The 26,266-nt window shown below is 43.5% G+C and overlaps 1 protein-coding gene and 1 non-coding gene across 2 annotated transcripts in view; one reads left to right on the top strand and one right to left on the bottom strand.

The window, feature by feature from the left end:
• Stk35 (serine/threonine kinase 35) overlaps positions 1-26,266 on the bottom strand; it is a 44,597-nt gene that overhangs the window by 7,314 nt on the left and 11,017 nt on the right. Inside the window, exon 3 of the mRNA XM_004661457.2 lies at positions 20,855-21,604. Coding sequence (XP_004661514.2) covers positions 20,892-21,604 — 713 coding nt within the window. The 3' untranslated portion in view covers positions 20,855-20,891. The remainder of the gene's footprint in view (positions 1-20,854; positions 21,605-26,266) is intronic.
• On the top strand, positions 13,583-13,684 carry LOC123463132. The gene has a single exon (XR_006638741.1). It is a non-coding gene; the product is annotated as a U6 spliceosomal RNA (small nuclear RNA).

The following is a 26,266-nucleotide window of genomic DNA, read 5'->3' as shown; positions in this document are numbered from 1 at the left end:
GGGGACATTCCATCAATCGTGGAAAAACTGACCCCCTTTCATAGATCTACACAGAGAAAAAAAAAACACCACACAGCCAGAAAACACCAAAAGCAACAAAAACAACTGCACACACCTTGTGGGGCTAGACTGGAGATCCACCTCCAAACATACCTTGTGGCTGGACCCCTCTCCCAGTGGCATGCCCCCTTTTTTTTTTTAATTTTTAAATTTTTATTTCCATGATTATAAAAAAATATCCCATGGTAATTCCTGCCCTCCCCCCTGACACTTTCCCCTTTGAAATTCCATTCTCCATCATATTACCTCCCCATCTCAAACATTGTACTTACATATATACAATATCAACCTATTAAGTACCCTCCTCCCTTCCTTTCTCTTCCCTTTATGTCTCCTTTTTAACTTACTGGCCTCTGCTACCAAGTATTTTCATTCTCACGCAGAAGCCCTTATTTATTTATTTATTTGAGAGAGAGAAAAAGAAAGAATAGGAGCGCCAGGGCCTCCAGCCACTGCAAACAAACTCCAAACGCATGCGTCACCTTGTGCATCTGACTTATGTTATGTGGGTACTAGGGAATTGAACCTGGGTCCTCAGGCTTTGTAGGCAAGTGCCTTAACCACTAAACCATCTCTCTAGCCCTTTTGGTAGTTCTTGTGAATATGAATGAACCCAGGGACACTGGTCACATGTGATATACAAAGACAATTTCTGGGACCTTTCAACAGACTTATTATTTTCTCTGCCCCAAGCTGAGAACAGCATCTTCAAAAGGATGACATCAGCAGAGAGGTGGTACATGGCAGCTAAGAGTTAGAAGCCAGAGGTCCCTTTTTAGATCATAAATTACTTGACTGGTATGACTATAAAAGGTCAGACCTACATCACAGCCTCAGAGAACTGAGATACTAGCTCATAATGACTGCTGTGGTCACAGATCCCCTGACAGGAAGTAAAGCTAACATTTCCCAAGGCTCCTCCCTGCCCTCCAGGTAAGAGGCCCCAGGACAGGGACAGGCCTCAGTCAGGTTCTCCTTTGCAGTCAAGGTAAGGGAAATAGGAGGGCTGTCTGTGCTATGGAGAGGAATTTAGCTCTGGGCTACTCTCCTGTCTCTCATCACCTATCCCAGGGAGCCCATGGCACAGTATGTCCATTGGGAGATGGGAAGGGTCCTTTTTGTAGCTTAAACAGGAATAGTTAGGTCTTCACAGTCATAGTCCAAATCAGCCAACCTACCTTGGCACTTGACCTTGCTTGTCATCCTTCATCTTAACAGATGCTAAACTTTGGTTCCCTGGCTGTCCAGGTTGTGGTGTGACAGCCTAGTTCTAGCATCAATCAGAGCTTCCTATTAGTGAGACTCCCACCACTGACCACAGAGACCTCTTGGAAGGCAAAGCCAATCTGCTAAGTATAATGATCAAGGGTGACCAACTGTATTGGAGTTTACAGTCTTTGATGAACTTCATGGTTGTTGTGAGGATGGGTTTGGACATTGTTTCTAGGTAACAGGCCCCGAGAGGTATGAAGCAAGCTGGCCCTCATCAGCACTTAGCCAAAACTTCTCCAGTTTCACTCCCCAAAACTCTCCCACTAAAACAACCTTTCCTACGTGTTTCAATGCTAACATAAACACTGTTTCTAATAGCTCGTATCTGAGATAGTCTTGGGGAGGAAGGTTTTAGGATATCCTTCCTTCATTATTTTAGCTCTTGTACTAACTTCCCCCAGGACTTCTTAATTTCTCTATAGCTATCACAGTAAGAATCCCTTAGTGCCAGGCAAGAAACAAATACTTTATAGGTCATAACCCAGTGAGGGAACTTTCAACCCTTTACACTGATTTCCTATCACTATTTACATCTTCCAGCAACTCTATCTGGTAGGAGCTACTGTCACCAACTCAGAGAAGGGCTATACATTCACTAAGTAGTAGTGTCTAAACGTAGGTCAGTCTCCCTCCAAAAGCCCTACTTTTAACATGCACCTTTGTAGTATAAAATCCGTTCCTAGAGAGACAAGAGCTTAAGTGAAGTTTAAAACCTTACATTTAGTTTTAATCCCTACATGTATAAATAGAATCATTCTGCAAAGAGCTTATGGAAGACTTGGCTTAGGTGCCTCTGCACAGGTCTGGTGCCCAGGGCACAGGGATTATATGGTGCCAGTCACACAGTTCCTTTGCCAGCTAAGCAGTTAGTTGTCTGGTTTGTTCAAGGAGCAGGGGAAGGAAATTGTTCCCATTAAGGCCATTAGCAATTTGGAGCACAGAAGCTAGGAAATGCTGATGTGAGCAGGTGACAAAAAAAGGATGGAGCTGGGGACAAACAGAGCTTATGTCCATCCCCAGTTCCTGTTCCTCAGCCTGCAGGCATGGGATAAAGGATTGTTCCTAATTCTGAGAGTATAGCCTCCCTTACTTGCAGTACAAGTGTCATTTCTTTGATGGTAGTTAAGTAGGAATAGTTTGAAAAAATGGTAGTTTCACCTGGTTCCTGGTTTAAATTGTGCTGTTTTATGGACCATGTGGAACTTTCCTTTATTTTTTGAGATAGGGCATCATAGAGCCCAAGCTAGCCTCAAACTCCTGATCTTCCTGTCCCAACTGATGGGCTTATACCACAGGCACATACCACCTTATCTGGCCTAGAGCTTATCTTCAGTCAAGGCTTCACAAACTATCCTATGTCCTTCGTATGTAGACAAGAGAATGAAAGCCACAGAGATGGTGGTGCAAAGTCCTTTTTTAAAATTAATTTATTTATTTGAGGGGGGGAGCAGATAAAGACAGAGAATAGGCATGCCAGGGCCTTCAGCCACTGTAAATGAACTCCAGGTACATGTGCCACCTTCTGCATCTGGCTTATTATGTGGGTCCTGGGAAACTAAACCTGTGTTCTTTGGCTTTGCAGGCTAACGCCTTAGCCGCTAAGCCATCTCTCCAACCTGCCCCCTTATTTTCATTCAGAGGGATATAAACCTCTGCCATTCACTGCCCTAATAGCACCAGGAACAGTTAGATAGTGGCAGAGGTACTCACAACACTGTTTGCCTTGCTACCACCTAACAACTAATTTTTAAACCCCAAATAAAGGCATCTAGGAATCTAGAAGTTCAAATACAACTTCACTGTTAGGATCTATGTGCTAAGGTAAAAGCATTACAGTCACCCATAAAGGGGTGGTACAGAGCCTGCTGGGAAGGCAGACAGGGACATCAGGCACCTATGGTACCAGATGTGCTCCATGTACACTGCTGAACATGTGCACATTTACCTGCAAGGGAAAAATTCTCTCCACAGGTGAGGAATTTCAGTTTTGGGAGACTACTTAGCAGGTTACAAAAGGCTAAGAAGTATAAGAATATCAAGTAATTGGCTACTAACTGACTGCCTAGAAATCCAACCAAAAACCCAGTCTTCTTTCTTCCATCTTGCCTCTTGTGTACTGGAAAAGTCACCTGGCTAGCATATTAACACAGAGATGAACACAAGGTGTGAATTACAGGGTGGGAAGCCCAGAATGCACTGGTACATGAATTTTCCCCCACTCCTTTACAGTGGAACTGACACTATAGCTAATGGTATCTGAGATATGCCTGACCCTACACAAGGCTTACTGTGCATTGTCTCCCCTACCTAGATACAAATCCATGGAGGAAATATCACCATTTCACAGATAATCTCCCAGCAGAAACCTCGTTGTTTACAACAATCTAGAAGACCAGAGTCAGAGCAAAGTGGCAGGCACATACTGAGGAGCAGGTTCCAAATGAGGGAGAACTATTCAGGGCATACTTCACAGAATGCAAACAGTTGTTCTGTCATGAGCAGGGCCCTAGGAAGAGCCAAACTTTACATCCCAGCTCTCCAATTTACTATCATTATCAAGCCTCAGTTTTCAACTTAAAATAAGAAAGCATCTACTCTACTAGGTATGAAGACCTATGAAAACAGTATATATGTATCTCCAGTATAGTGTGGCAAGAGGTACTTAATTTCCAATGTCAACTTACTTTCTTTTTTCTTTTTTTTTTTGAGGTAGAGTTTTACTCTAGCTCAGGCTGACCTGGAATTCACTATGTAGTCTCAGGGTGGCCTTGAACTCATGGTAATCCTTCTACCTCTGCCTCCCGAGTGCTGGGATTAAATGCGTGCGCCACCACGCCCGGCTTAATGTCAACTTTTAAAAATATATATATATTTTTTATTTGAGAGAGAAAAAGAGAGAGAGAAACAGGCAAATAGAGAATGGGCATGCCTTCGGCCACTGCAAACGAGCTCCAGATGCATGCACCTTCTTGTGCATCTGGCTTACAAGGATACTAGGGAATTGAACCTAGGTCCTTTGGCTTTGCAGGCAAGCTCATTAATCACTAAACCTTCTCTCCAGCCCAACTTTTTTTTTGTGTGTGTGAGGTAGGATCTCACTGTAGCCCAGGCTGACCTGGATTCACTCTGTAGTCTCATGGCCTCGAACTCACGGTGATCCTCCTACCTCTGCCTCCCAAGTGTTGGGGTTAAAGGTGTGCGCCAACACACCTGGCTTCTACTGTCAACTTTAAACAGTATTCAAAACAAACAAACAAAAAAAGTCACATTTTTTTTTAGTCATGGGGAGTGGAGTTGTTTTTTTGAGATAGGTCTTTCTAGGTAGACCTTGATCTCACACTTCTCTTTGCCTCAGCCTCCTGAGAACTGGGTACAAGACATGTGTCTCCATGCTCAGCTTCATGACAGTAATTGTGTTTAGGCAGAAATTCCAGAGAAGACAACTTGGTCTCCAGTCAGCCTTTGCTTGACATCTCCTTTCTGCTTTGGTCCTCAGCTCCCACTGCTCCTGCATCCTTTCTCTTCTAGGTGTGTAGCAGACAGCTTCAGGTTCGTGAGATGAACTTCCAGACCAGACATGGTTATGGAGAAAGGGATATTATTGAAGTTTACAGACCCAGGGTAAGTTCCATAATGGCAGAAGAAGCTGCCCTGCCTTCACAAGTCCAAGCAGGGGGGAGGGGGGAGGGGGGAGACAGAGAGAGAGAGAGAGAGAGCGGGAGGGAGGGAGGGAGGAACACAAGCTGAAAAACTACACAGCACAGCATACTTCAGGAACTCCAGCTAGGCACACTTTGCATATCTGTAGATTGAAATCTCAAATCTACCACCACACTTTAAGATCTGCCCAGTGACAATGCCTCCAGCCAGTTGGTTGCAGATGCAAACTACAAACTAATAAAAAAAAAAAAAACTTTATATATTTGGGGCCATTTATTCAAACGACCATAAATTGTCACTCAGCCTTCCAGGCCCATCCTTGTACCTATTCCCAGAAAGCATGTCCAAAGAATGGTTTCTTCAGGGACTCTATTCCCCAATAAGCAGGCATAGTATACCTCAGCCTTCCACTGATTGCACTGGCTGCCCCAATCTTACCATTCCTCCAGACCACACTCTGCTGACTCTCTTAAGACTTTTGGGCTACCAGGAAGCATTGGTTTTTACAAAAAGCTCATATACCGAATGACCAGAAGTTAGTACATGACAACACGAAACTAATCTATGAATAATTTATAAACTTCCTATAATCACTTATTCAACATAACAGCATTTTAAATAAAAATATGGTTATCAAAATGCCCGCTTTTGGTTAAGTTCCCATCTCACTGCCAAGTACTCTACTCTGCACAAGCTCCCACTGAACACCCGCACAGCCAAGTGCAGGAAGGGATGCTCATCCTCAGCTCAAGCCTGGACTAGTTCTCTACACTCTGACAGCTGGCAAAGGACAAGGCTGAGACTGTGTCCAACCCTGTCGCTTGTGGTATTTTACTACCATGCTACACTGCTATGCCCCTTCTCATTCCTTCAGAACTGGATGGGAAAAATGAAGCATATGGGGCCATGGATTTTCCTGACATTAGACAGCCTACTGGTTCTACAAAGATACCCCTGACTCCATTCCATCACTCTTCACTAGTCCTCCTTCCCAACTTTTCAGCAGGAGGCCCTCGCAAGGGGCAGCAGATCCAACTATCCACCAATGCACTGCTGATGTGGAGAGGTGCTAAAACCCAGATGGAGCTGAGGAAAGTCTGGCTTCAGATGATGTCTAAGTCAGCTATAGAAGAAGGCTCATGTGAAGTGCACAATTAGCGCCAGACTGGGGTTTGGCATAGATCTTAAGTGGTTTCCTTACAAGACCAACCACCTATAAAAATATCAGTAATCAATATTACCCTCATTAACTGGCAAGTGACTGAAAAGCGCTGGCCAGGGTACCACCAGGGATGGTCCCCATCACATTACATGGAGTGGCAAATGAAGTGGCTGTGAACACGGGCAGCCCTATGAGGAACTGAGAACCCATTACTGCACAGCCTAGGAAGCCCACACTCCCTCTCATCTTCTATGTCCTATGTACCTACTTATTAAATGCGTGTCTAGAGGAAGCCTGAGGGCTTCTCCAAAAAACAGACTGCCACATGGCCTGTAACAGCACAAATATAATCCTAATTAAACACAGGCTCCCAGGTGGTGGCCTATTAGATGCTATAGAAAAATAATGCTAGACTTTGCTTGGGGTAAGACAAGAGCTAAGAGGCCTAGCTTCCAGTCCCATTGCTTTCTCCCTTTTCCTCTCTGGAGACTTCATGTCCTCAAGTGCTCACTGAAGAATCTGAGATTAATACAGGTATTCTTTTTTTTGTTTGTTTGTTCATTTATTTATTTATTTATTATGAGAGAGAGAAACAGAGAATTAGTATCAAATGAGCTCCAGGCAGACACATGCACCATTTTGTGTATTTGGATTTATGTGGATACTGGGAAATCGAGCCCAAGCCATCAGGCTTTGCAAGTGAGTGCCTTTAACCACTGAGTCATTTCTCTAGCACCTCCTTTTAGGAGGCAGGGTCTCACTCTGCATTGTAGGATGGCCTAATACTCAAGGTGATCCTTCTATTTCAGTCTCTCGAGTGCTGGGATTAAAGGAGCAATCCACCACTCTCAGCTCTCAAGCTCTGAGTTCTGTCTCTTCAACTTGTGAAGCCCCAAGGATTCTGTTTGCGTCTCCCTACTCTCGCATGCATTCCAGAAAACACCTCATTGCAGAAAATCAGGGTAAAGTTGGTGCCATCATCTTTTCTTCACTCAATACAGACCTTTTATCCCACATCTCAAAACATTTCATCTTTGCTCTCTTTCCTCCTTCCTCAGTTTTGTTTACAATCTGGGCCTTGAAATTTCCTTGCGGAAGAAAAATCAGTTCTAGTTATTTTTGAAATCTCCTATTCTTTACTCATTTTGTGGGGAGGGGGGTGTTCCTTCTTCGAACATCTTAGGCATAGGTATCTGCAGAGATGTCTATGTGGTCAGTAGCTGACAAGGTGGCTTTCTATGTTTGAAGATCCCAACATTGGGAGTTGCGGGGGCCTGTGAACCAGTACCTTGTAGCACCATTGACAGTCCAAGACACGGTTCCACCCACATTGAGCCTGGTAAACCAATGAGCTTAGTGGGGTTGCTCCGGGGGGCAGTGAGTGACTTAAGGGCGGTCAGTCACATCCTGGGAAAGCCTTGCCCAGTGTGGGTGGTCACTTAGGAAGCCGGGTCCCAATACAGGTATTCTTAACCTGAGATCATTGTAACACAAGGGATATGGCACAGGTTCTGCAATCCTCAGAGGGCTGTGAACTATCACAATAAGTCAACTGCATTTTTCTGGTAGAATGGCACATCAGATTCTGATCCATGACACAAATGATAATGAAAGCTGGGAAGACTTCTGAAGACTCTCAGTCTGTGCACTAACGCTGAATACCACTGAAGGACACACACACACACACACACACACACACACACACACCCTACACCTTCTTGCAATACAGTTGGCAGGTCCAATGGACATCAGGAGTCACAGAGAAAAAGGGTAGGAGCAGAGCTTTTAAAGCCAAGATGTATGCTGCTACAAGTATGTGAGTTTTATCTCAAGCATGCCAGAAAGCTTCATTTAGGTAGTGAGGGCATATGGCAATTTAAATAAATGGTTCCTTAGGAAGCTTTCAGAGACTTGGTCAAAATATGCAGTGCTGTGGCTGCAGAGATAGCTTAGTGGTTAAGGTGCTTGCCTGCGAAGCCAAGGGAAGAACCCATGTTCGATTCCTCAAAACCCACAAAAGGTGGCACAAGTGTCTGGAGTTTGTTTGCAGTGGCTGGAGGGCTGGAGGCCCTGGAGTGTCGATTCCCTCTCTCTATCTGCCTCTTTCTCTCAAACAATGCTAGCACTAAAAAACATGCCAAATGAACAAAAAGAAAAATCACTGGGCAATATGGAAGATCCTAGATTTGGAAGGCTACACATGACCTGCAGTAAGCTGGGCTGCCAGCTGAATATCCTGACTGGGTCTAAGCACCCAGACACCATTAAACCTAGTGTTTCTGGCCTTGGGAAAAGACCTCGAGACACTGGCCTGGTACTTTAACAGGTAAATAGGTCCTGGATGGAACTCAAGATCAACTGAGGGGAACTTTTTGTCCCTAGAAACAGCTCAGTTAATTGGCAGTTAGTTAAGTGGATATCCTAACCAATTCCCTTCCTCAAGTTTATTAAGTATGGGGTTGAAATAAGAGCTGCCAACTACCTCAGATGGTCCCCATAGAACCAGGTTCAGCTGTAGCTGCTGTGATTAGCAGATAAAGGGCTCAGGGGAAAGGGCAAGATTCTGAGAGTTCCCCTAAGGATCTTTTCCCAGGAAAAGCCGTCAAAGACTTTTACTCACTAAAGGAGAGGTCATTCTTCCATATGGTAACAGGATAATTTGTGGTTATAACAGGAAAGACTCCAGCAAGGTTATGCCCTAGAGTGGTCTGGGCAAAAGAAAGATCATATGGTTTTCTGGTAACAGCAAGCAACCCAAATCCCAGAATGCCAAAGGGAGCTCACAAAGACTCTTACTAAGGGTTTTGTGGCTCCCTTAGAGAAAGGAGGGCTCTGTTGAAGAAATTAAATGAAATACATGGTTAGCCTATAAGGACTTGACAAAAAAAACAGGATGAGGGTAAAGCATGACATTGTCAGTGTTGAGCTCTCCATGAGCACCATCCTAAACCTGCAGGATAAAGTTTCTTTTCCTTAGGCTGACATTTAAGGTTCCTGGCAGCCCAGGACTACCATACCTCTGTGTGAGCCAATCCAGGGCCAGGGTTTTCCACACACTCATACTGTTTACAGAGCCTGTATTCACTGACACCTGCTCAGGAGGCCCTCCCCTGATATATCCTTTCTCCAAGTCCATCTAAACATGTGCGTCCCCAATGTTGTTGTTACTCAACAAAGCCAAAATGCCCTTCTTTGAGCTGCTGGTGATATTAAAATGGCGGCCCAGATGGACTCTCTTTGGGAACCCAATAGAGAAGAGCCTGGGCTGGCACTCTTGCCCTTGAACTGGCACTTGTCAGTTACAAGACCAAGGGCAAATCACTTCCTCTCAAAAACAGGAGTGGGGAGGGGCAGTGATATCCAGGATTCAGGTGAATAAATAACAATATAAGCAGAAGAGTAATGAGTTTGACAAATAGAACATGCTCAGCAAGCCCCCACTTATGCCTTCCCATGATAAAGACTCCAGCTTCCCCCAAGCTTGTTTCAAAACAGAAACAAACTAAATATAGGAATACAAGCAGGACCCTAAAGCTCCCAGTATATATCTGCTCTCTGTGTACAAAGGAAGACCTACAACGGGTAATCATGAACCCTTGGGGTGTGACATCTGCTGCTGCCTGGCTAAATGTATATACTATGCTCACCAAACTGCCCAGTAAACACTTCTCTTAATGTTCATACCCATACATTAATGCTACTCTCACTTTTGGTTAGAGAAGCTTCTTTTCAGATGGTTGTGACCTTGGGATGACTCAGAAGATACCATGGTGCTAAGAAGAAGAGACAGAGGAGTGCTCAGCACTGAAACATCTGTATCACACCTTCTAAGGCTCAGGGTCCATTGTGTTGGAGGCGGTGGAAAGAATGTAAGAGTCAAAGAAAGGGTAGGGCTCCTCACAACATCCTCTTCCAGACACAAAACGGCCTGGATATCCATGACCTCACAGTGCCTGATACTACCTACACAAGACCATCATAATAGGAGGAAAAGATGATGACATCAAAATAAATGAAAGACTGATTGAGAGGGGGAAGGGGATATGATGGAGAGTTGAGTTGCAAAGGGGAAGTGGGGAGAGGGAGGAAATTACCATGGTTTATTGTCTGTAATTATGGATGTTGTCAATAAAAAATAAATAAAAAGAAGTCCTGCGGGGGGGAGGGGGTAGAGGTGGCTGCATCTCCTTATATCCTTTCTGCACTGCTGGAGGTCAAGACATGGCTGCAGAGACACTACTTAGTTTCTGGCACTGGCACTCAAGGCTGCAGGAGATTCCCATTTTGTGTGCCCATGGCATCAGCCCCAACTGGAACTCAGGATGTCTGCAATACTGGGGTGGATCTGCACATTCTGTACCACACTAGAGACAAGATGCTTAACAGGTCCTAAGACTCTGGTTGTGTATGGCGTTGGGGGAGGGGGAAGCATTCTCTGGACTGTGTCAGTGGTTACATCTGGATTTCAGTTCAGACACTTGGCCTAAATCCCAGAACAAGTTTTATTAAAGGTAAAAGTCACTCTGTTTGTCTGGGTGTGGTATATTCACACCCATTTCTGTTGCCCCATGCAAACACTCACCAGACCCAAGCATGCAATCTGGTTACCAACAACAAATGGGCCTTCGCTTCCGATTTCTAATTCTCTGCCTGGTCAATGCTGGCTTTGCCTATGCAATCTGCCAAGATCCACAGCATTATACTCCCAGCCTATGCTTTAGATTTGCCCTAGGATTTCAGCTTTCTAGAAGGGCATGTCTTAGGCTTGTCCAAAAGAGGGTAAAAAAAAAAGCACAAAAGGAAAAGCAAAGGGGTGTTACAAGTGGTCATTAAAGGGGTCCTTTCCCCAAGGGACAGAAGTAGATGCATAACTAATTAATCAGCTGACTCACATCCTCAATAATTTTCTCAACGGATGAATACTACCATCTACTACAATATACCAAAGCCGACTTGTTTCTCATCACAACTGTAGTACCATGATTCTGAATTCAGAGAACAAGCAAAAACCCACAGCCATCATTTACAAGACTCCTACCCTCAGCCTCAAATCAACACCTGTTTTGTAGCCCTGGAAAATAAAATAAGCATTTCCATCTTCCTCACTATGCCTTATGGAGTGCTTACATGGTTCTAACACACTCCCTTCCAAGTCCCTAGACATTACTTTCTTCAACAAAGAAACAAAATATAGAATTCTTCTGACCTGTGTCTGATGCAGGCTAAGTTATAGCTTCCCCCTGACACCTCTTACTGAAAGTGAAATGCCAGTAAAGTTGGAAAATTCATTGTAATGTTTTATAGTATTGATTTATTTTAAACTTGGTTGGCAGTTTTAAAACCCGACAAGCCTCTGAGTCCTATAAATGTTAAAGGAGATCTCTGTTTCCTCTAATCTTGTAATACTATGAGGACTCACTAGTGGAAATGAGAAAGAGGGGCTGGGAGCTTGTGTGCTCTTCCCTAGTTTGTCAAGAAAAGGTACCTTAGGTACTTTCCCCAGGCCTGGATCCATGTATGGCCACCTAGGAGTTTCACCACTATAATGCTCCCTTCTCCTCACAGTAGAATACTTTGCTGAGCCAAATCACTTCACACCTTGAGATGTGACCTTTTCAAATTTCACCTGTGAAAGGGTACCTCCCAAACTTCCCTCAAGAAACAGCCCTAAATACTAACTTCCCCATGAAGCCTTCCATCTGGCTCTCCAGTCTTCCTTTATCTCTTCTGAGCCATAACCTACAACTAAATGCCCATGTCTAAACTGTAAGTTTCTAAGGGATAATACTTGGGTCTAAAGACAACATCACCACTGGGCAAGAGCCCGCCAGATGCTAGGAGGACTCCTACACACCAAACCTGACTTGGCCTAAGAATTTTTCAACACAGGGTTGTAGTTAGCACCACCCCATCAGAGCAGACAAGAATGATGGCATTTCTGGCTTCAGTCAGGAATTGAGGGAGCTGGAAGATCTGTTGGTAAAAAACAAAACAACCTCTGCTGTTTGCTTCAGGTCCACATTTAAGTGAAATCTCTGGCTTTATTCCTGGGAATAAACTTCAGCTAGGGTAGCAGGGCTCAGAGATGATGAAGACAGCTTCTGCTCTTCCTAAGAGCTAGGGCTGCACTCTTTGAGAGAGAATACTCCCCCATCCCTTGAGCTTTACTAGTTGCCAGGATGATTTTGGCCTCTGTCTGTTAATGTGACATCTACTTCTTCTGCTGCCAAGCTCTTAGTGATGTGAGTGCCTCACTATCCTAGTTTTGCCTCTCTTGCCAACATCTGAGGCAGTGCCAGGGTGACCCAAAAGGAACTTGCACACCGGCTGACCTCACCTGAAGCAGTGGCTGGGCTAGTCCTGCCATGGTGTATCTGATCAAGCTTAGCTGTCAGGCTGTGGAGGACCATGGCAGCCTTGTCCACTGAGACCTATAGGGCCATCAGTGCAGTGCTTTGTGGAAAGGAAACTACCCAAAGGGGCTTTTCAAGAGACTCTAGGAGACAGAACAGAAGGATGGAGGCTCCAGCTAGATACACCTTGGGTCAAATTCCAAATCTCTCAACCTTTGGAAAAGTGATCTGTTCCCTCATCTATAGAACAAGGGCAATCAGAACAGCTAGGCAAATCATGTGAAACAACACTAAGTAGAGAACTTATTCAGGACTAGAGATTAAAAAAAAAAAAAAAAAAAACAGTAGAGGGGCTAGAGAGATGGCTTAGCAGTTAAGGTGCTTCCCTGCAAAGCCTAAGGACTCATGTTCAACTCTCTAGGTCCCACATAAGTCAGATGCACTGTGATGTAAGCATACAAGGTTGTACATGCATCTGGATTTTAAATGCAGTGACTGGAGGCTCTGATGCGCCAATTCTTTTAAAATCTTTCTTAAACACACAAAAGGCCAATCTGTTGGGCTTGCCTCAAAGAAAAAAAAAAAAAAAAGGTAGAGCCACTTGTCCCAATTGGGGAGGTGCTTCAAGCAAGCTAGCGTTTACTACTGTTAGTGAGAGTGCCTCTGAGGGGTAAGGAATTGGGAGTTGAAAGAGGCCCAACATTCAGACAGCTTTGCTACCATCCTTTTATCTGAGCCTCATGGAATTACCCAAAAGGATGAAGTCTTCACAGGGTGGAGTCAAGGAAGTCAGGAAGGAAGAGAATGTGCTGAGCATCTGGACCCTGCTATCAACAGCCCCAGGACATGCCTGTCCCCTCCCAAATGCTTGCATGTCTGTCTTGCAGAGCTCAGAGGGACAGATGATCCTCAGGGGTGAGGGCACAGCCCATTACATAACTAACAGCAGCTCAGTTTCCTCCAATCTCTGCAGCAGCAACAGTCATTCAAGGGGTGACAACAGGAAGACACTGGGAAGCTGTCTGTGCCTTGTACCAGCCTTCCCCCAGCCACTGAGGAAAACTCCTACTGAACAGCGGGAGAGACAAAGCCACATATACTGAAATTGGAACGACAGAGAGAAGATTAGCATGGTCCCTGAGCAAGGATGACATGCAAATTCGTGTTCCATATTTTTTAAACAACAACAACAACAAAACCTATGATAAGCAATGGATTCATAACCTCCTGAAGCCAAATGATCTACTTTAAATAAAAGCCACATTCTTTTTTTTTCAGGTAGCCGGGCTGACCTGTAATTAACTATGTAGTCTCAGGGTGGCTACCTGTCTCCCAAGTGCTGAGATTAAAAAAGGTGCACACCCCCAGCCTGGCAAAAGCCACATTCTTTAAAATTTTTTTGATTATTATCAAGAACATATTTTGTATTGACACATCATGGGTTGGTACCATCTTTTCCCTCCTCCCTGTCCCCATTCTGCAGGTGGCCCTCTTTAGCGGAGTTGCTGGTATTCCCCATGGGGTTGTGGGTCATGCATATGTGGGAGTGGTAGTCAGTTATTGGGGAGAGGCATAACATCCCAACCTGTGCCTCTTATAATCTTTCTGCCCCTTCTTCTACAAAATTGCCTGAGATTTGGTAGGTGTGCTTTTAAGTTTACTTCAGTGATAAGCTCCCAGGAACCTTTGGTTTTCTGAAAACCCACATGTTTTTTTCTTTTTTTCTAAATATTTTAAAATTTATTTATTTGTTAGAGACACAGAAAGGGGTGGGGGAGAGAGTGGGCACACCAGGGCCTCTAGCCGCTGCAAGCCAACTCCAGACCCATGCACCACGATCTGCATATGGTTTATGTGGGACCTGGAGAATTGAACCTGGGTCCTTAGGCTTCTCAGGCATGTGTCTTAACCACTAAGCCATCTCTCCAGTCCTGAAAAGCCACATTCTTAAGGATACACTTTATTTAGGGCACAGGTGGCATGTCTCTCCTTTTGCCCTCCCCTCAGGTAATTCAAGGATCCAACAGAGACAGGCTAGAATCAGCTTCTGGGGCATAAAGTCCACCGATCTTGGCAGCCACAACTTCCTGTAAATCCTCCTGGTTTCTGCTCTTGGGCTACCTGGTTGTTGACCAGGACTGGCTTTTCCAGAACACAAGAAACTACTTCCTATGGGAAATGGCAGCTACTAAGTGTCACCAGTCTCAAATCCCAGCCACTCATCTCACAATGCCTAGATGGGCAGTAGTCCATGCTCAACCATTTACTGAATTCAATTCTGAAGACATCTGAAATTTAGATGTGACTTACAGATATTCAAAGAAGCAATACAGCATACAGCATACAGCAATACAGTTAGAGCCATGCACTTAAGACTTGGGCTCAAATCCAAGCACTGCCCCTTATTAGCTCAGTGACCTTTAATCAACAATGAAGCCTAGTTCTTTTGGTGATGTCAGGTAACTACCAAGGCCTCATATGGAGTGAAGAAAATTTTCTATGACATTCTCAAATGACATCAACATCTGATTTCCTTAAGTGCTCACTATAAATAGATGTCATTCAAAAGCTTGCCTTCAAAAGGCCCTAGTAATAGGGGTTTGTATACTGGACAGCAGACTTGGCCAGGAATATGCAGACTATCTCATCCCATAACACACTCCCTGGTGGTGGCACCTGGAATATCAGTTTGGCTTGGGTTAAGGCTTATGGCTACCTGATAGGGTTCATTAGAAATTTCTCTCTTCCAAAAGTGACTAATAAAGAGAGAGAGAAGAGCCAATGCTTGTTAAAAATAGATATATCTTTCTGGGTTTGGTGGCACAGGCCTTTAATCCCAGCACTCAGGGAGCAGAGTAGAAGGATCAGAACTGCTATGAGTTTGAGGCCAGCCTGAAACTACACAGTAAATTCCAGGTCAGCCTAGGCTAGAGCGAGACCTTGCCTCAACACCCCTCCCCCACAAAAAAAATACACACCAAGGGGCTGGGGAGGTGGCTCAACAGTTTAAATATGCTTACTTCCAAAGCCTGAAGGTCCCGGTTTGAGTCCCCAGTACCCATGCAAAGCCAGATGCACAAAGTGGGTGGATGTGTCTGTAGTTTGTTGGCAGAGATAAGAGGCCTTGGTGTGCCCATACTTACTTTCTTGTTCTCTTCTTGCAAATAAATACATAAAATATTTAAAAATATTTGTTTGTTTATTACAGAGAGAAAGAGGCAGAAAGAGAATAGGCACATCAAGGCCTCTGGCCACTGCAAACAAACTCCAGGTACGTGGTGCCACCTTGTACATCTGGCTTATGTGGTAATGAGGAATAAAACCTGGGTCCTTAGGCTTTGCAGGCAAGCACCTCAACTGCTAAGCCAGCTCTCCAGTCCAACACATAAATATATATTTTTTAAAGTACACTCTGAAGATTTGTTGTGTGACATTTCATTTAGACTGAGGCACTTTCACAATCTCTTGTGATTATAACAACCACTCTAAATTAAACAAGATCCACTCCATTTTAGGTATGATAAAAATCAAGGTCCAGAGTGATAATATAACCTGCCAAAGGTCACAAAGCCAATAAACCATACAAATAAGACACCATCCCTGCACTTTCACTAGTTAATAATCTTTCCTGAGGAGCCCTAATTTTTCGGTCCCGAATGCATTTTTAAAGCTTCAGTGTTGCAAAAACAAAACAATATGGCTGAGTTAGGAGGATCACCACAAATTCAAAGCCAGCATTGGCTACAAAAAAAAAAAACCAAACAAAACAAAAAAAACCCCTAAAATCATTAAATCCTGACCTAGATATTATTCTGAAATGTACCATCTTAGATTATTGAGACATTTCTTTATGCAGGGTCAGATGTGCTTACTACCTGCAACCACACCAAGTCTAATGAGAACTTACCTAAGAACACACAAGTTTTCTGTCCTTTCAGTTGGGACCTCAAACACTTCTCTATAGGTTTCTAACCATCATTCTTTCCCTCTCAGCTCCTCCTCACAACCAAAATTTCTTGGGAAGAGACATCTGCATCACTCATTCACACACACTGCCCAGTCTGGGAGTCTGGAAAGCTAGACTTCCAAAGACACTCAGCTGTTTACGCATTAATCAAATCTGCAAAATGCTATTATAAGTTTGAGTTTTTTATAAGTTGAGTTTTTTAAATAGTAATTTTCCATAAATTATGATAAAATAACATGTACCTATATATTTTTGTTCACTTGAAGAGAACATTAACTGGATCTCTAGTTTAGGTTGGCCTTGAACTATGGCAATCCACCTGCCTCAGCCTATCAAGTGCTGGAATTACATGCCTGAACCAGCACCACAGGGACTCATTTGGTTTTTGACAGGGTCTCATTCTGTAACACAATCTGTCCTAGAACTATATAGCCTAGGCATTTCAGGTTTGAGCCACCAAACCCTGCCCAATTAAAAAAAATTTTTTTTTAATTTATTTTTATTTTTTTATTTGAGAGCGACAGAGAGAAAGAGGCAGAGAGAGAGAATGGGCACGCCAGGGCCTCCAGCCATTATAGACAAACTCCAGAAGCGTGCACCCCCTTGTGCATCTGGCTAACATGGGTCCTGGGGAATTGAGCCTCGAACCAGGGTCCTTAGGCTTCACAGGCAAATGCTTAACTGCTAAGCCATCTCTCCAGCCCCCTGCTCAATTTGAAATTGAAACATTGCAAATATCTCATATAATCTAAAACAAAAGCTCTCTGGAGTCCTCCCTTTCAATAATATAAAGGGACTTTCACATCCTAAACTCTAAAAATCAAGGGTCTATTCTGCTTACACATTCTCTTTTCTTATTTCATCTTTCATCCACTCTAGTTATTTCCCTCATTATTCCACTAAAACAGGCCAAGCACTATATGATTTCCCCCCAGTGGTCAATTTTCACAGCAGTCCAGTGCCCTGTACTCTGACCTGTATAGACCCACTTCCTCTATCTTGGCACTCTCAATGTGTCTATGTCTAGGCTGGACTCTTCCCTGTCAACTCCAGACTCAGCCAGCTGCCTAAGCTACATATGTGCACTAGAGCATGGAACCTAACTTTCTCTAGCCAAACCGACTACTCCCATTGTCTTTGCCATATCAATGGCAACTCTACTTTTCCAATTGTTAAGACCAAATCCTTGGAATCATCCTTAAATCCTTCTCTTATACTCCATTTCCAGTCTAGAGGGAATTCTGTTGGCACTGACTTTATGCCCCAAATCTAATCATCACCTCTCTCATGCTCGTATCTTTTAGGTTGCAGATCATATTACCAGGATTAGTACAAAACCCTTCCTCTTATCTGGTCACGTGCTACCCTAGAGTTTATTTTTAGCATAACAAAGTAATCCTTTCAAAGGATCTGACAACTATCACACAATTCAAAATGCACCAATGTCTTTCTATTTCACCAAGAAAAGATCTCTGCAATGACCTAAAAGGCTTACTGTACTTATTCCTAGCCAGCTCTTTTCTTACTCCTAACTCACTATTCAGTTGTTAAGTCACATGTCTGTCAGCTCAAGGATGCTTTCCCCAGAAATCTTCAAGAGACTCCCTCAACTCCTAGCCTGTGCTTGGGGGGCACCATCTCAGGGAGGCCCATCCTGACCTCACTGCTCTAAAAGAAGGAATCTACCTTCGCACTTAGCCCTTTTTAAGAGGATCTGTGTTCACTGTCTATCCATGGGTCATGAACTTCATAATTGCAAAACTCTGTCTGCTGTGTTCATTACTATATCATCTGTGCCAAAACTGGTATTTGAAAAATTGCTTCCTAATATTATGCTGAATGAATGAAATTAGCTTGGAACAGAGACAAGGAACTAGGCTCAATGTCTCTCTCAACTCATGATTCATTCTATTTTTTTTTAAATATTTTATTTAGCCAGATGTGGTGGCACATACCTTTAATTCCAGCACTCCAGAGGCAGAAGGAGAATCACCGTGAGTTTGAAGCCATCCTGAGACAACATAGTGAACTCCAAGTCAGCCTGGGTTAGAGTGAGACCCTACCTCAAAAAACCCAAAAAAGTTAAAAAAAAATTATTTGAGAGAGAAAGAAGGAGAGAGAAAAAGAAAGAGAGAGATAACAGGCACACCAAGGCCTCTAGCCATTGCAAATGAACTCAGTCAAATGTGCCACCTTGTGCATCCTGGCTTTACATGGGTAATGGGGAACTGGACTTGGGTCCTTTGGCTTTGCAGGCAAACGCCTTAACCACTAAGCCATCTTTCCAGGCCACTAGGACTCATTCTTTAACCAAGCAGATACAGCTCATCTGACAATGGAGTTGAAACTTAGTGGCCACCTGGGAGCAATAAAGAGCAGTCAAATTGGTTCCACTAGCACAGTCCTAATTACAGCCAAAAAATAAACTTAGCAAACAGCCTGGGACACTTACTCATAAAACAGGTCCCTAACTATTTACCCTCTTGTCAAGGCCATTTATTTTTCTTAAATGGAATCACTTTTCTTTAGCTAAAACTTTGCTCTGTGAATGAACACAAATTTTAAGTGTCAATGTCCAAATGAGAGCCCCAATCTCAATTACAGTTGTGACAATCTTGTAATATTAATCTAAATTCTTCCAAAGACAACCTTCCTCCTATACTAGGGAAAAGTTGAATTCTAAGAGGTCTTTCAGAAGTGAAGAGGCCAAGATGGAAATGGAAAGCAAGAGCATGAAAATGGTTAAAGTACCCACTAACCAAGCCTTCTGGTTTCTAACCTGGAGTCTGCTCTGGAAAATGCTACTCCACTCAAGTGGGGAGCAGAAAAAACCTAGGAACTAGAGGGCAGGGAAGAAGGTTAGGAATTCTTTTACCGAGACATGACATGGCCACTGACCTCGTGAACTCACAGCAACTGTGGTGACCTGTACAAAATAGAGCTAGCCACCATTCCAGCTTTTGAATCCACACTACTCCCCAGGAGCTATTAGTAGTCAGTGGTTGCTGGAGGAGAGGGAGTCATTATCTTCAAGAGTGTATGTGGACATGGACAGAAGCGGGATTCAGTGGGGGTGGAGGGAATAAGGGTAATGGGAATCTGTACGATAAAATTATAACATGTATATATGTATATGTCAATGACCAAATTAAAAAGGAAGAAAAAAGTGATTAGGGTCAAGTGAGGTCCTGTGCTTGACAAACCCTTCCTGTGACATTTGAGACTAGTACTATCCCTGATCACATCATTACAAGGTTTCGGCAAAATGTGAGTGCAGCTTATTTCCACCCTGCTGTATTGGTATTAAGGAAACAGGGGAGGAAGGGATAAGATATACCAGTCCTTAATTTAACAGGGTCTGGGATAAATCACTTCTGACACATGTAAAAATCCCTAGCATGCATAGTGTTCAATTTCTAATATTATTGCCCTGGCTCCCTGGTCCACATCTCAGACTCTGTTCTAGTCTGTCTCAGTACACACCTTTTGATTTTTTACTTCAACCTTTGGACACACAGTTCTCTGTCCTGGCAAGTTCCTGACTTCCTCAATTCCTCACTAATCCAAGTTGGTCCATTCTCTCCAAGTCTGAGGGATCTTCTGGCTTCAAGACCTTAGGAAAGTTGGTCCTTCTACCTGGGATACTCCCTACTGCCCAAGTCCTCTGAGAGGTGAACTTACTTTAACTAAGTGATCAAAACTGATAATCATTTCTGTCCCTGAATAATTTAAGCTCCAGAGTTCATGGGGACAGGGAAACTCAGTCTGCTAATCAAGCAAAGGTTTCCATATAAGAATAGTCTCTAAAATGGAGAAAATTGGATACCTAAACTCTCAAGCAAGACAACAGTTAAAGTACGGTACATATAATGCACGTATAATTACTGGAAGCTATCTGTTTGAAGTATGAGAGGGATACTCAAATCACTATTGAGAAATGAGGGAGAAACAATGTCCTTTGCTTCATCAATATTTAAATCCTGTAGATCCGGGCGTGGTAGTGCACACCTTTAATCCCATAATCCCAGGAGGGAGGCAAAGGTAGATGGATCACCATGAGGGCCACCCTGAGACTACAAAGTGAATTCCAGGTCAGCCCAAGGTAGAGTGAGACTCCACCTCGAAAAAACAAAAACAGAACAACAACAAAAGACTTAAATCCTGTAGACAGAACCAGATGAATGAACAGATAGATTACCTCATCTAGCTCCTCTACTCAAGACTTGGGGATGATCTTTGATAACAAGCCCCTCACTTCTCACCAACCCTGGAATTTCTCCCCAGTTCCTCAGGGCTGGTGGACACCACTCCAGTCTAGGACAGAGTCCAGGAAAAGGATCTGGCACAGGCAACATACACAGACAAGAAGAAAGCACTCACCTAGTTTAAAAACACGCAAGACGTTCAGCCCTGAAGTTTAAGCAGCACATGTGACCTGGTCCATTCTGGTTTCAAGTTCAAAGGCATCAGGCCGGTCCTGCGGGTTAGCAGCTAACATATCTTTCAAGAGCTGCTTGATCCCCTCAGACATGGAAGTCCTACGTTTCTGGGGGATGTGCAACTCCATCTTTGGGTTTTCTAGCAGCGCCTCACCAACAGGGACGATCTCAGTCCCTTGTTTAATGTAGGTCCCCAGGAGCTCCTTCTTGGTCTCAGAGTCAATGAAAGTGATCCTTTCTATCATTGCCCAAATGATAATGCCCAGGGCAAAGATGTCTGCCTTGGCTGTATAGTGTCCTTCCCAGACTTCAGGAGCCATGTAGAAGTCTGAGCCACAGGCTGAGGACAGCCAGTATTTATTCACATTCACATTTTTGTTGTCTTGATTGCCCTCTTTGCCTCGAGGTGCCAGCCCAGCACAGACCTTGCTCAGTCCAAAGTCTGCCACCTTGAGGATGGGAGTGCCAGACCTCTCTGTGATGAGAATGTTGTCTGGCTTTAGGTCCCTGTGCACGATGTGGTTTTTGTGCAGGAAGGCAATGGCGCTTGTGAGCTGTAGCATGAAGCTTTTGTTGGTGGCTGGATCTGGTCTCCGGGACAGGACATACTGATTGAGGTCTCCACCTTCACAGAACTCCATGACAAACCAGAGATAGCAGGGCTCCTCAGCATAGCCCAGGATTCTTTCTCCTAAATCAAAGGAGGACAGGAAAGAGCTTAAGTGGACATTCATATCATTTTTGTACCAAAAGAATGTACTATGTTAGTGTAAGAATGAAGGTGGTGACAAATAACTGCGCCAAAAGGACCCACAACAAGACAAGTCAAGGTATGGCATAGGCGTTAAGAACTGGTGTCAAGCACCTGGGGTTTGAAATTAAGAGGTCTGAATAGGAACATGGATTTGCTGATGCATACCCATGTTGTTTCTTCATAGTTTCTCCACCTAGAGCAAGATTCCTCCCATGGGGCTGGAGAGATGGCTTAGAGGTTAGGACACTTGTCTGTGAAGCTTAAGGACCCAAGTTTAATTCCCCAGTACCTATGTACACTAGATGCACAAAATGGTGCATGCATCTGGAGTTTGTTTGCAGTGGCTGGAGATCCTAGAGTGCCCATTTTCATTTTTTCTCTCTCTAATAAGTAAATGAATAAATAAAAAAAAATTTTTTAAAAAAGATTCTACTCACATCTCCCAGGGCTACTGGGAGAGAGAGGCTGTAAAGCATGCAAGAAGGCTCTCAGTGTGCTCTGCCGTCTTCTTGCTGTAGTCTAATCTGGCTTGGAACTCATTTTCTCACCTCAGCCTCCTGAGCACTGGGATGATGAGCCAGTGGCTTCTCTTATTGCTACTTTACTTTATATTTATTTTACTTTATATTTTACTTTTACTTTACTTTATATTTATACTCTCCCCTCTCTTTTTTCCTGATTTAGGGATTCTTGTTTACTACATGCAAAATGGTATTACAGTTTTACTTCAGAAGCACAGTGTAGTCCATTCATATCTTTTGCTAGCCCACCACAGGACAGGTATATATCATTCTTCTGGCTCTATGAAGCTTGGTTTCACAGGTGCCTATGATAGCAATCATAAGCCATATGATACCAAGGTCAACATCTATCAATAAAGGGTGAGGGGTAGCTGGGCGTGGTGGCGCATGCCTTTAATTCCAGCACTCGGGAGGCACAGGTAGGAGGACTGCCATGAGTTCAAGGCCACCCTGAGATGACAGTTAATTCCAGGTCAGCCTGGACCAGAGTGAGACCCTACTTTGAAAAACCAAAAGAAAAAAAAATAAATAAAATAAAGGGTGGGGGGCAGTACTCTCCAGATCTGAAAAGCCACAAGGGGAAGAACCTGAGGCACCCTTAAAGGACAGGCAGTAGATTAGCACAGACATGCAAGGAGGGAACTGAGACAGGAGATAAGTGGATCAGACAGGTATAGATGGCAAGCCTACAGGGAACAGTGAAATCCAAAGCAAATGCCTAAGGTAGAATTGAGATACAGTGGCTTAAAACCAAGAAAGCTGGTGACTGGTATCTTTTTTAAAAAATATATTTTTTCTTTATTTGAGAGAGAGAGAGAGAGAGAGAGAGAGAGAGAGAGAGAGAGAGAGAGAGAATGGGCATGCCAAGGCCTCTAGCCACTGCAAACCAAGTGTGTCTTCTTGTGCATCTAGTTTACGTGGATCCTGGGGAATTGAACCTGGGTTCTTTGGCTTTACAGGCAATTGCCTTAACTACTAAGCCATTTCTCCAGCCTGTGGCTGGTATCTTTAAACGAATCTCCAAATTCTTCATAAAGCAAGTCAGAGCATACTGAGTCCCTATGTGGTAGGTATTTGATGACAAATGCCCCACAAACTAAGTTAAAGTAGGCAGATGAGATGTATTTCTTTTGCTCATAGAAAGGCTAGACCTGCAAGTGAAAGGATTTGATTTAGGTGCGGGGGATCATTTATAATTTATATTACAGTCAAGACCTTAAAACAGGTCTCATGGCTCCAAGTCTGGTATATCAAAAAAAGCTGAGGGTGCATTTCCTCAGTTTCTGCCAGGGTGTTCTTTTTCCTAGCCATTTACTTTACAATATCATACTACAGAGACTAGAGAACCCGAAGGGTCCTCACTCCACCCCAAACCTTGAAAACACCAAGGGGTCCAATCCCTCAAAGCCAGGGCTGTGGGAGTACCAGGCTAAGCCAAGATAACTTCACAAAAGCTTAGGTTTTTAACCACAATCTGACAGACCTTGCTTCCCCTGCAATTATATAATTTATTTGTTTGTATTACAAACAAAACAATACAGGTAGAACAGTTAAGGGCAGATGGCTTTAAATTTTTTTTATTTTAGATAATTGTTTCCTCTCCCATAATCCTCTTTCTAGATTACAGGCAAGTAGTAGGCTGATGCTTTCTGCCTAAAAGCTACAAAATGAAGCCACCAACTCAAGCCCAAACCCATCTTATGGTAGAAGAAACACACAGAAAAAAGATGGCAAGGACTCTTTGCTGGTGATACAGGCAGAGAAGAAAGGATTAAACAGCCATCAAATTCCTTCTAGAGATATAGCTCAATTGGTAGAGGCCTTGCTTAGCATGCACAAAGTCCTGGGTTTGATCCCTAGCACTGTATAAGATCAGGTGCTAGTAGCATAAGCCAGTAATCCAGTGATATGGAAGTGGAGAATCGGGAGTTCAGTTATCCTGGGCTATGTAGCAAGTTTGATGCCAGCTTGGGATACATGTCTCAAAGATAAAAACTTCTTCTACAGAGACTGCATAATATAACAGTGCAACTTCTGGTGTGGGGATGTAGGGTGGGGGAATGATTATTTTATATGCAAAGCTGATAACTACGGCAACTGAGGGAAAAAGGGAAATAAGTCAGCCAACTAGACTTTATAATGCTGACCTAGGCTATAAGAATCCAGGAAAGGAAAAAAAGAGTAACTCAAAAATGCCCAAAGTGGGGCTGGAGAGATGGCTTAGCGGTTAAGGCACTTGCCTGTAAAGGACACAGGTTCAATTCCCCAGTACCCAGGTAAAATCACATGTACAAGGTGACGCATGCATCTGGAGTTCGTCTGCAGTGGCTAGATGCCCTGATACACCCATTCTCTCTCTCTCTCTCTTTCTCAAATAAATAAATAAATAAAATGTTTTTTAAAAATATGCAAAGTTGGCATGTGGATGTGGCAGGTTAAAGGTGCTAGAGGGGTTGTGTGCTGAAGACAGGTAAACATTTGAGAATTCATCAGAAGTTCTGAAGCCAAGAGGAGTAGGGATAGGCAAGAGAAAACAACAGAGAGTACAGAAGAAAGGCTAGCAGGTACTGATCAACAGAACTTAGTAACTTGCCTCATGTGATGAAATGGAAGAATTCAGAACATTTTAACCAATTATCTCTTCTCACTCCAAATTCCAATTCTTGTCATAACATCCTCATTTTCAGGTGAGAAGAACTGAAGCTCAAAAGATGAACTTGCCTGAGCTCTCACAGCTAACGGGGTGGGACCCAGGGTCTCCATAGCCTGGCTCCTCACGAGCTCTACCATGGTCTCTTAGTGCTAGAGCAGCAGTTTCACACCTGGCCACTCTACTACTTCCCCTGGCAGCACAAGCTCCTTATAAGCAAACTCCAAACCCAAGGAGCTTAGGGTTCATCAAGACTCTAATGCTGGACTGTCTAACATGCAGATTCATTTTTTTGGTGTAGGATTTTGATAGACTTAAATGTGCCACTATGAGGGCTAATTAACATTATCATAAGGCTTAGAAATGCTAATTCTAAATGGGCAAAAAAAGCAACAAATTCCCACTGTCAGCAAAAAGACACAACATAAAAACAAAATCTGGGGGCTAGGGAGATGGCTCAGTGGGTAAGAGCACTTGCTGCTTGAGCATGAGAGCATGATTTGCCCTGAGCTCCATGCATCATGCATGCCTGTAACTCCAGCCCTGTGGAGAGGAGACCTGAGCATTGCTGGGACTTGCTGGTCAGCCAATCTGACAAAAAAATAGCATCTCTGAGTTTAGTGAGAGACTCCATTTTAAGGAAATAAGCAGAAACAGTAAGAGGACACCCTATCATCTCCTCTGGTCTACATAATTTCATGTGTGTATGCCCAAGCGTGTATACACACACACACACCAAAATAAAAATAAAAGAGAAAAAAATCAGAAATAGTACTTTATACGACACAAATAAAGTGAAGGACTAGACAAACTGAACATGATAGTTCATGCCCTTAAATCCAACACTTGGAAGGTTAAGATTGGGGTATCGCCATGAGTTCACAGCCAGCCTGAATTACAAAGTGAGTTCCAGGTCAGACTGGGCTAGAGTGAGACCCTATCTCAAACAAACAATCAAAAAACCAAGAACCATATTGTACTTCAACAAAAGCTTATTTATGTGACTATGAAGGGAAAAAGATGTAGAATATTACAAAATCATGAATGAAAAAGGATTAGATAAAACCAACTTAACTGTAATTAACTACCTGCTTTTGATTAGCTAAGCACTGTGGATCAAATTATTTCACTTTGAGCAAGGTGGGGTGGTACATACCTTTAATCCTAGCATTCAGGAGGCTGAGGTAGGAAGATCACTGAGAGATCAAGACCAGCCCGGGTTACAGAATGAAGTCCAGGTCAATTGGGCTAGAGTGGGACCCTGCTTTAAAAAGTGTATGTGTATATGTATGTGTACACACACACACACACACACACACACACAAATTTTAAGGATTGGTTCAGGTAAATATCAGTTCTGACAAGCTGTAGACATGGGCCAACCCAGTGGCATGTCATGTCACTACAAAGAGGCTGGGTATTATGTTG

The sequence above is a fragment of the Jaculus jaculus genome, chromosome 8 (assembly GCF_020740685.1).
Source record: "Jaculus jaculus isolate mJacJac1 chromosome 8, mJacJac1.mat.Y.cur, whole genome shotgun sequence".
Lineage (NCBI taxonomy): Eukaryota > Metazoa > Chordata > Mammalia > Rodentia > Dipodidae > Jaculus > Jaculus jaculus.
The sequence above is the reverse complement of the archived record's forward strand: the minus strand, read 5'-3'. Positions and strand labels throughout refer to the sequence as shown.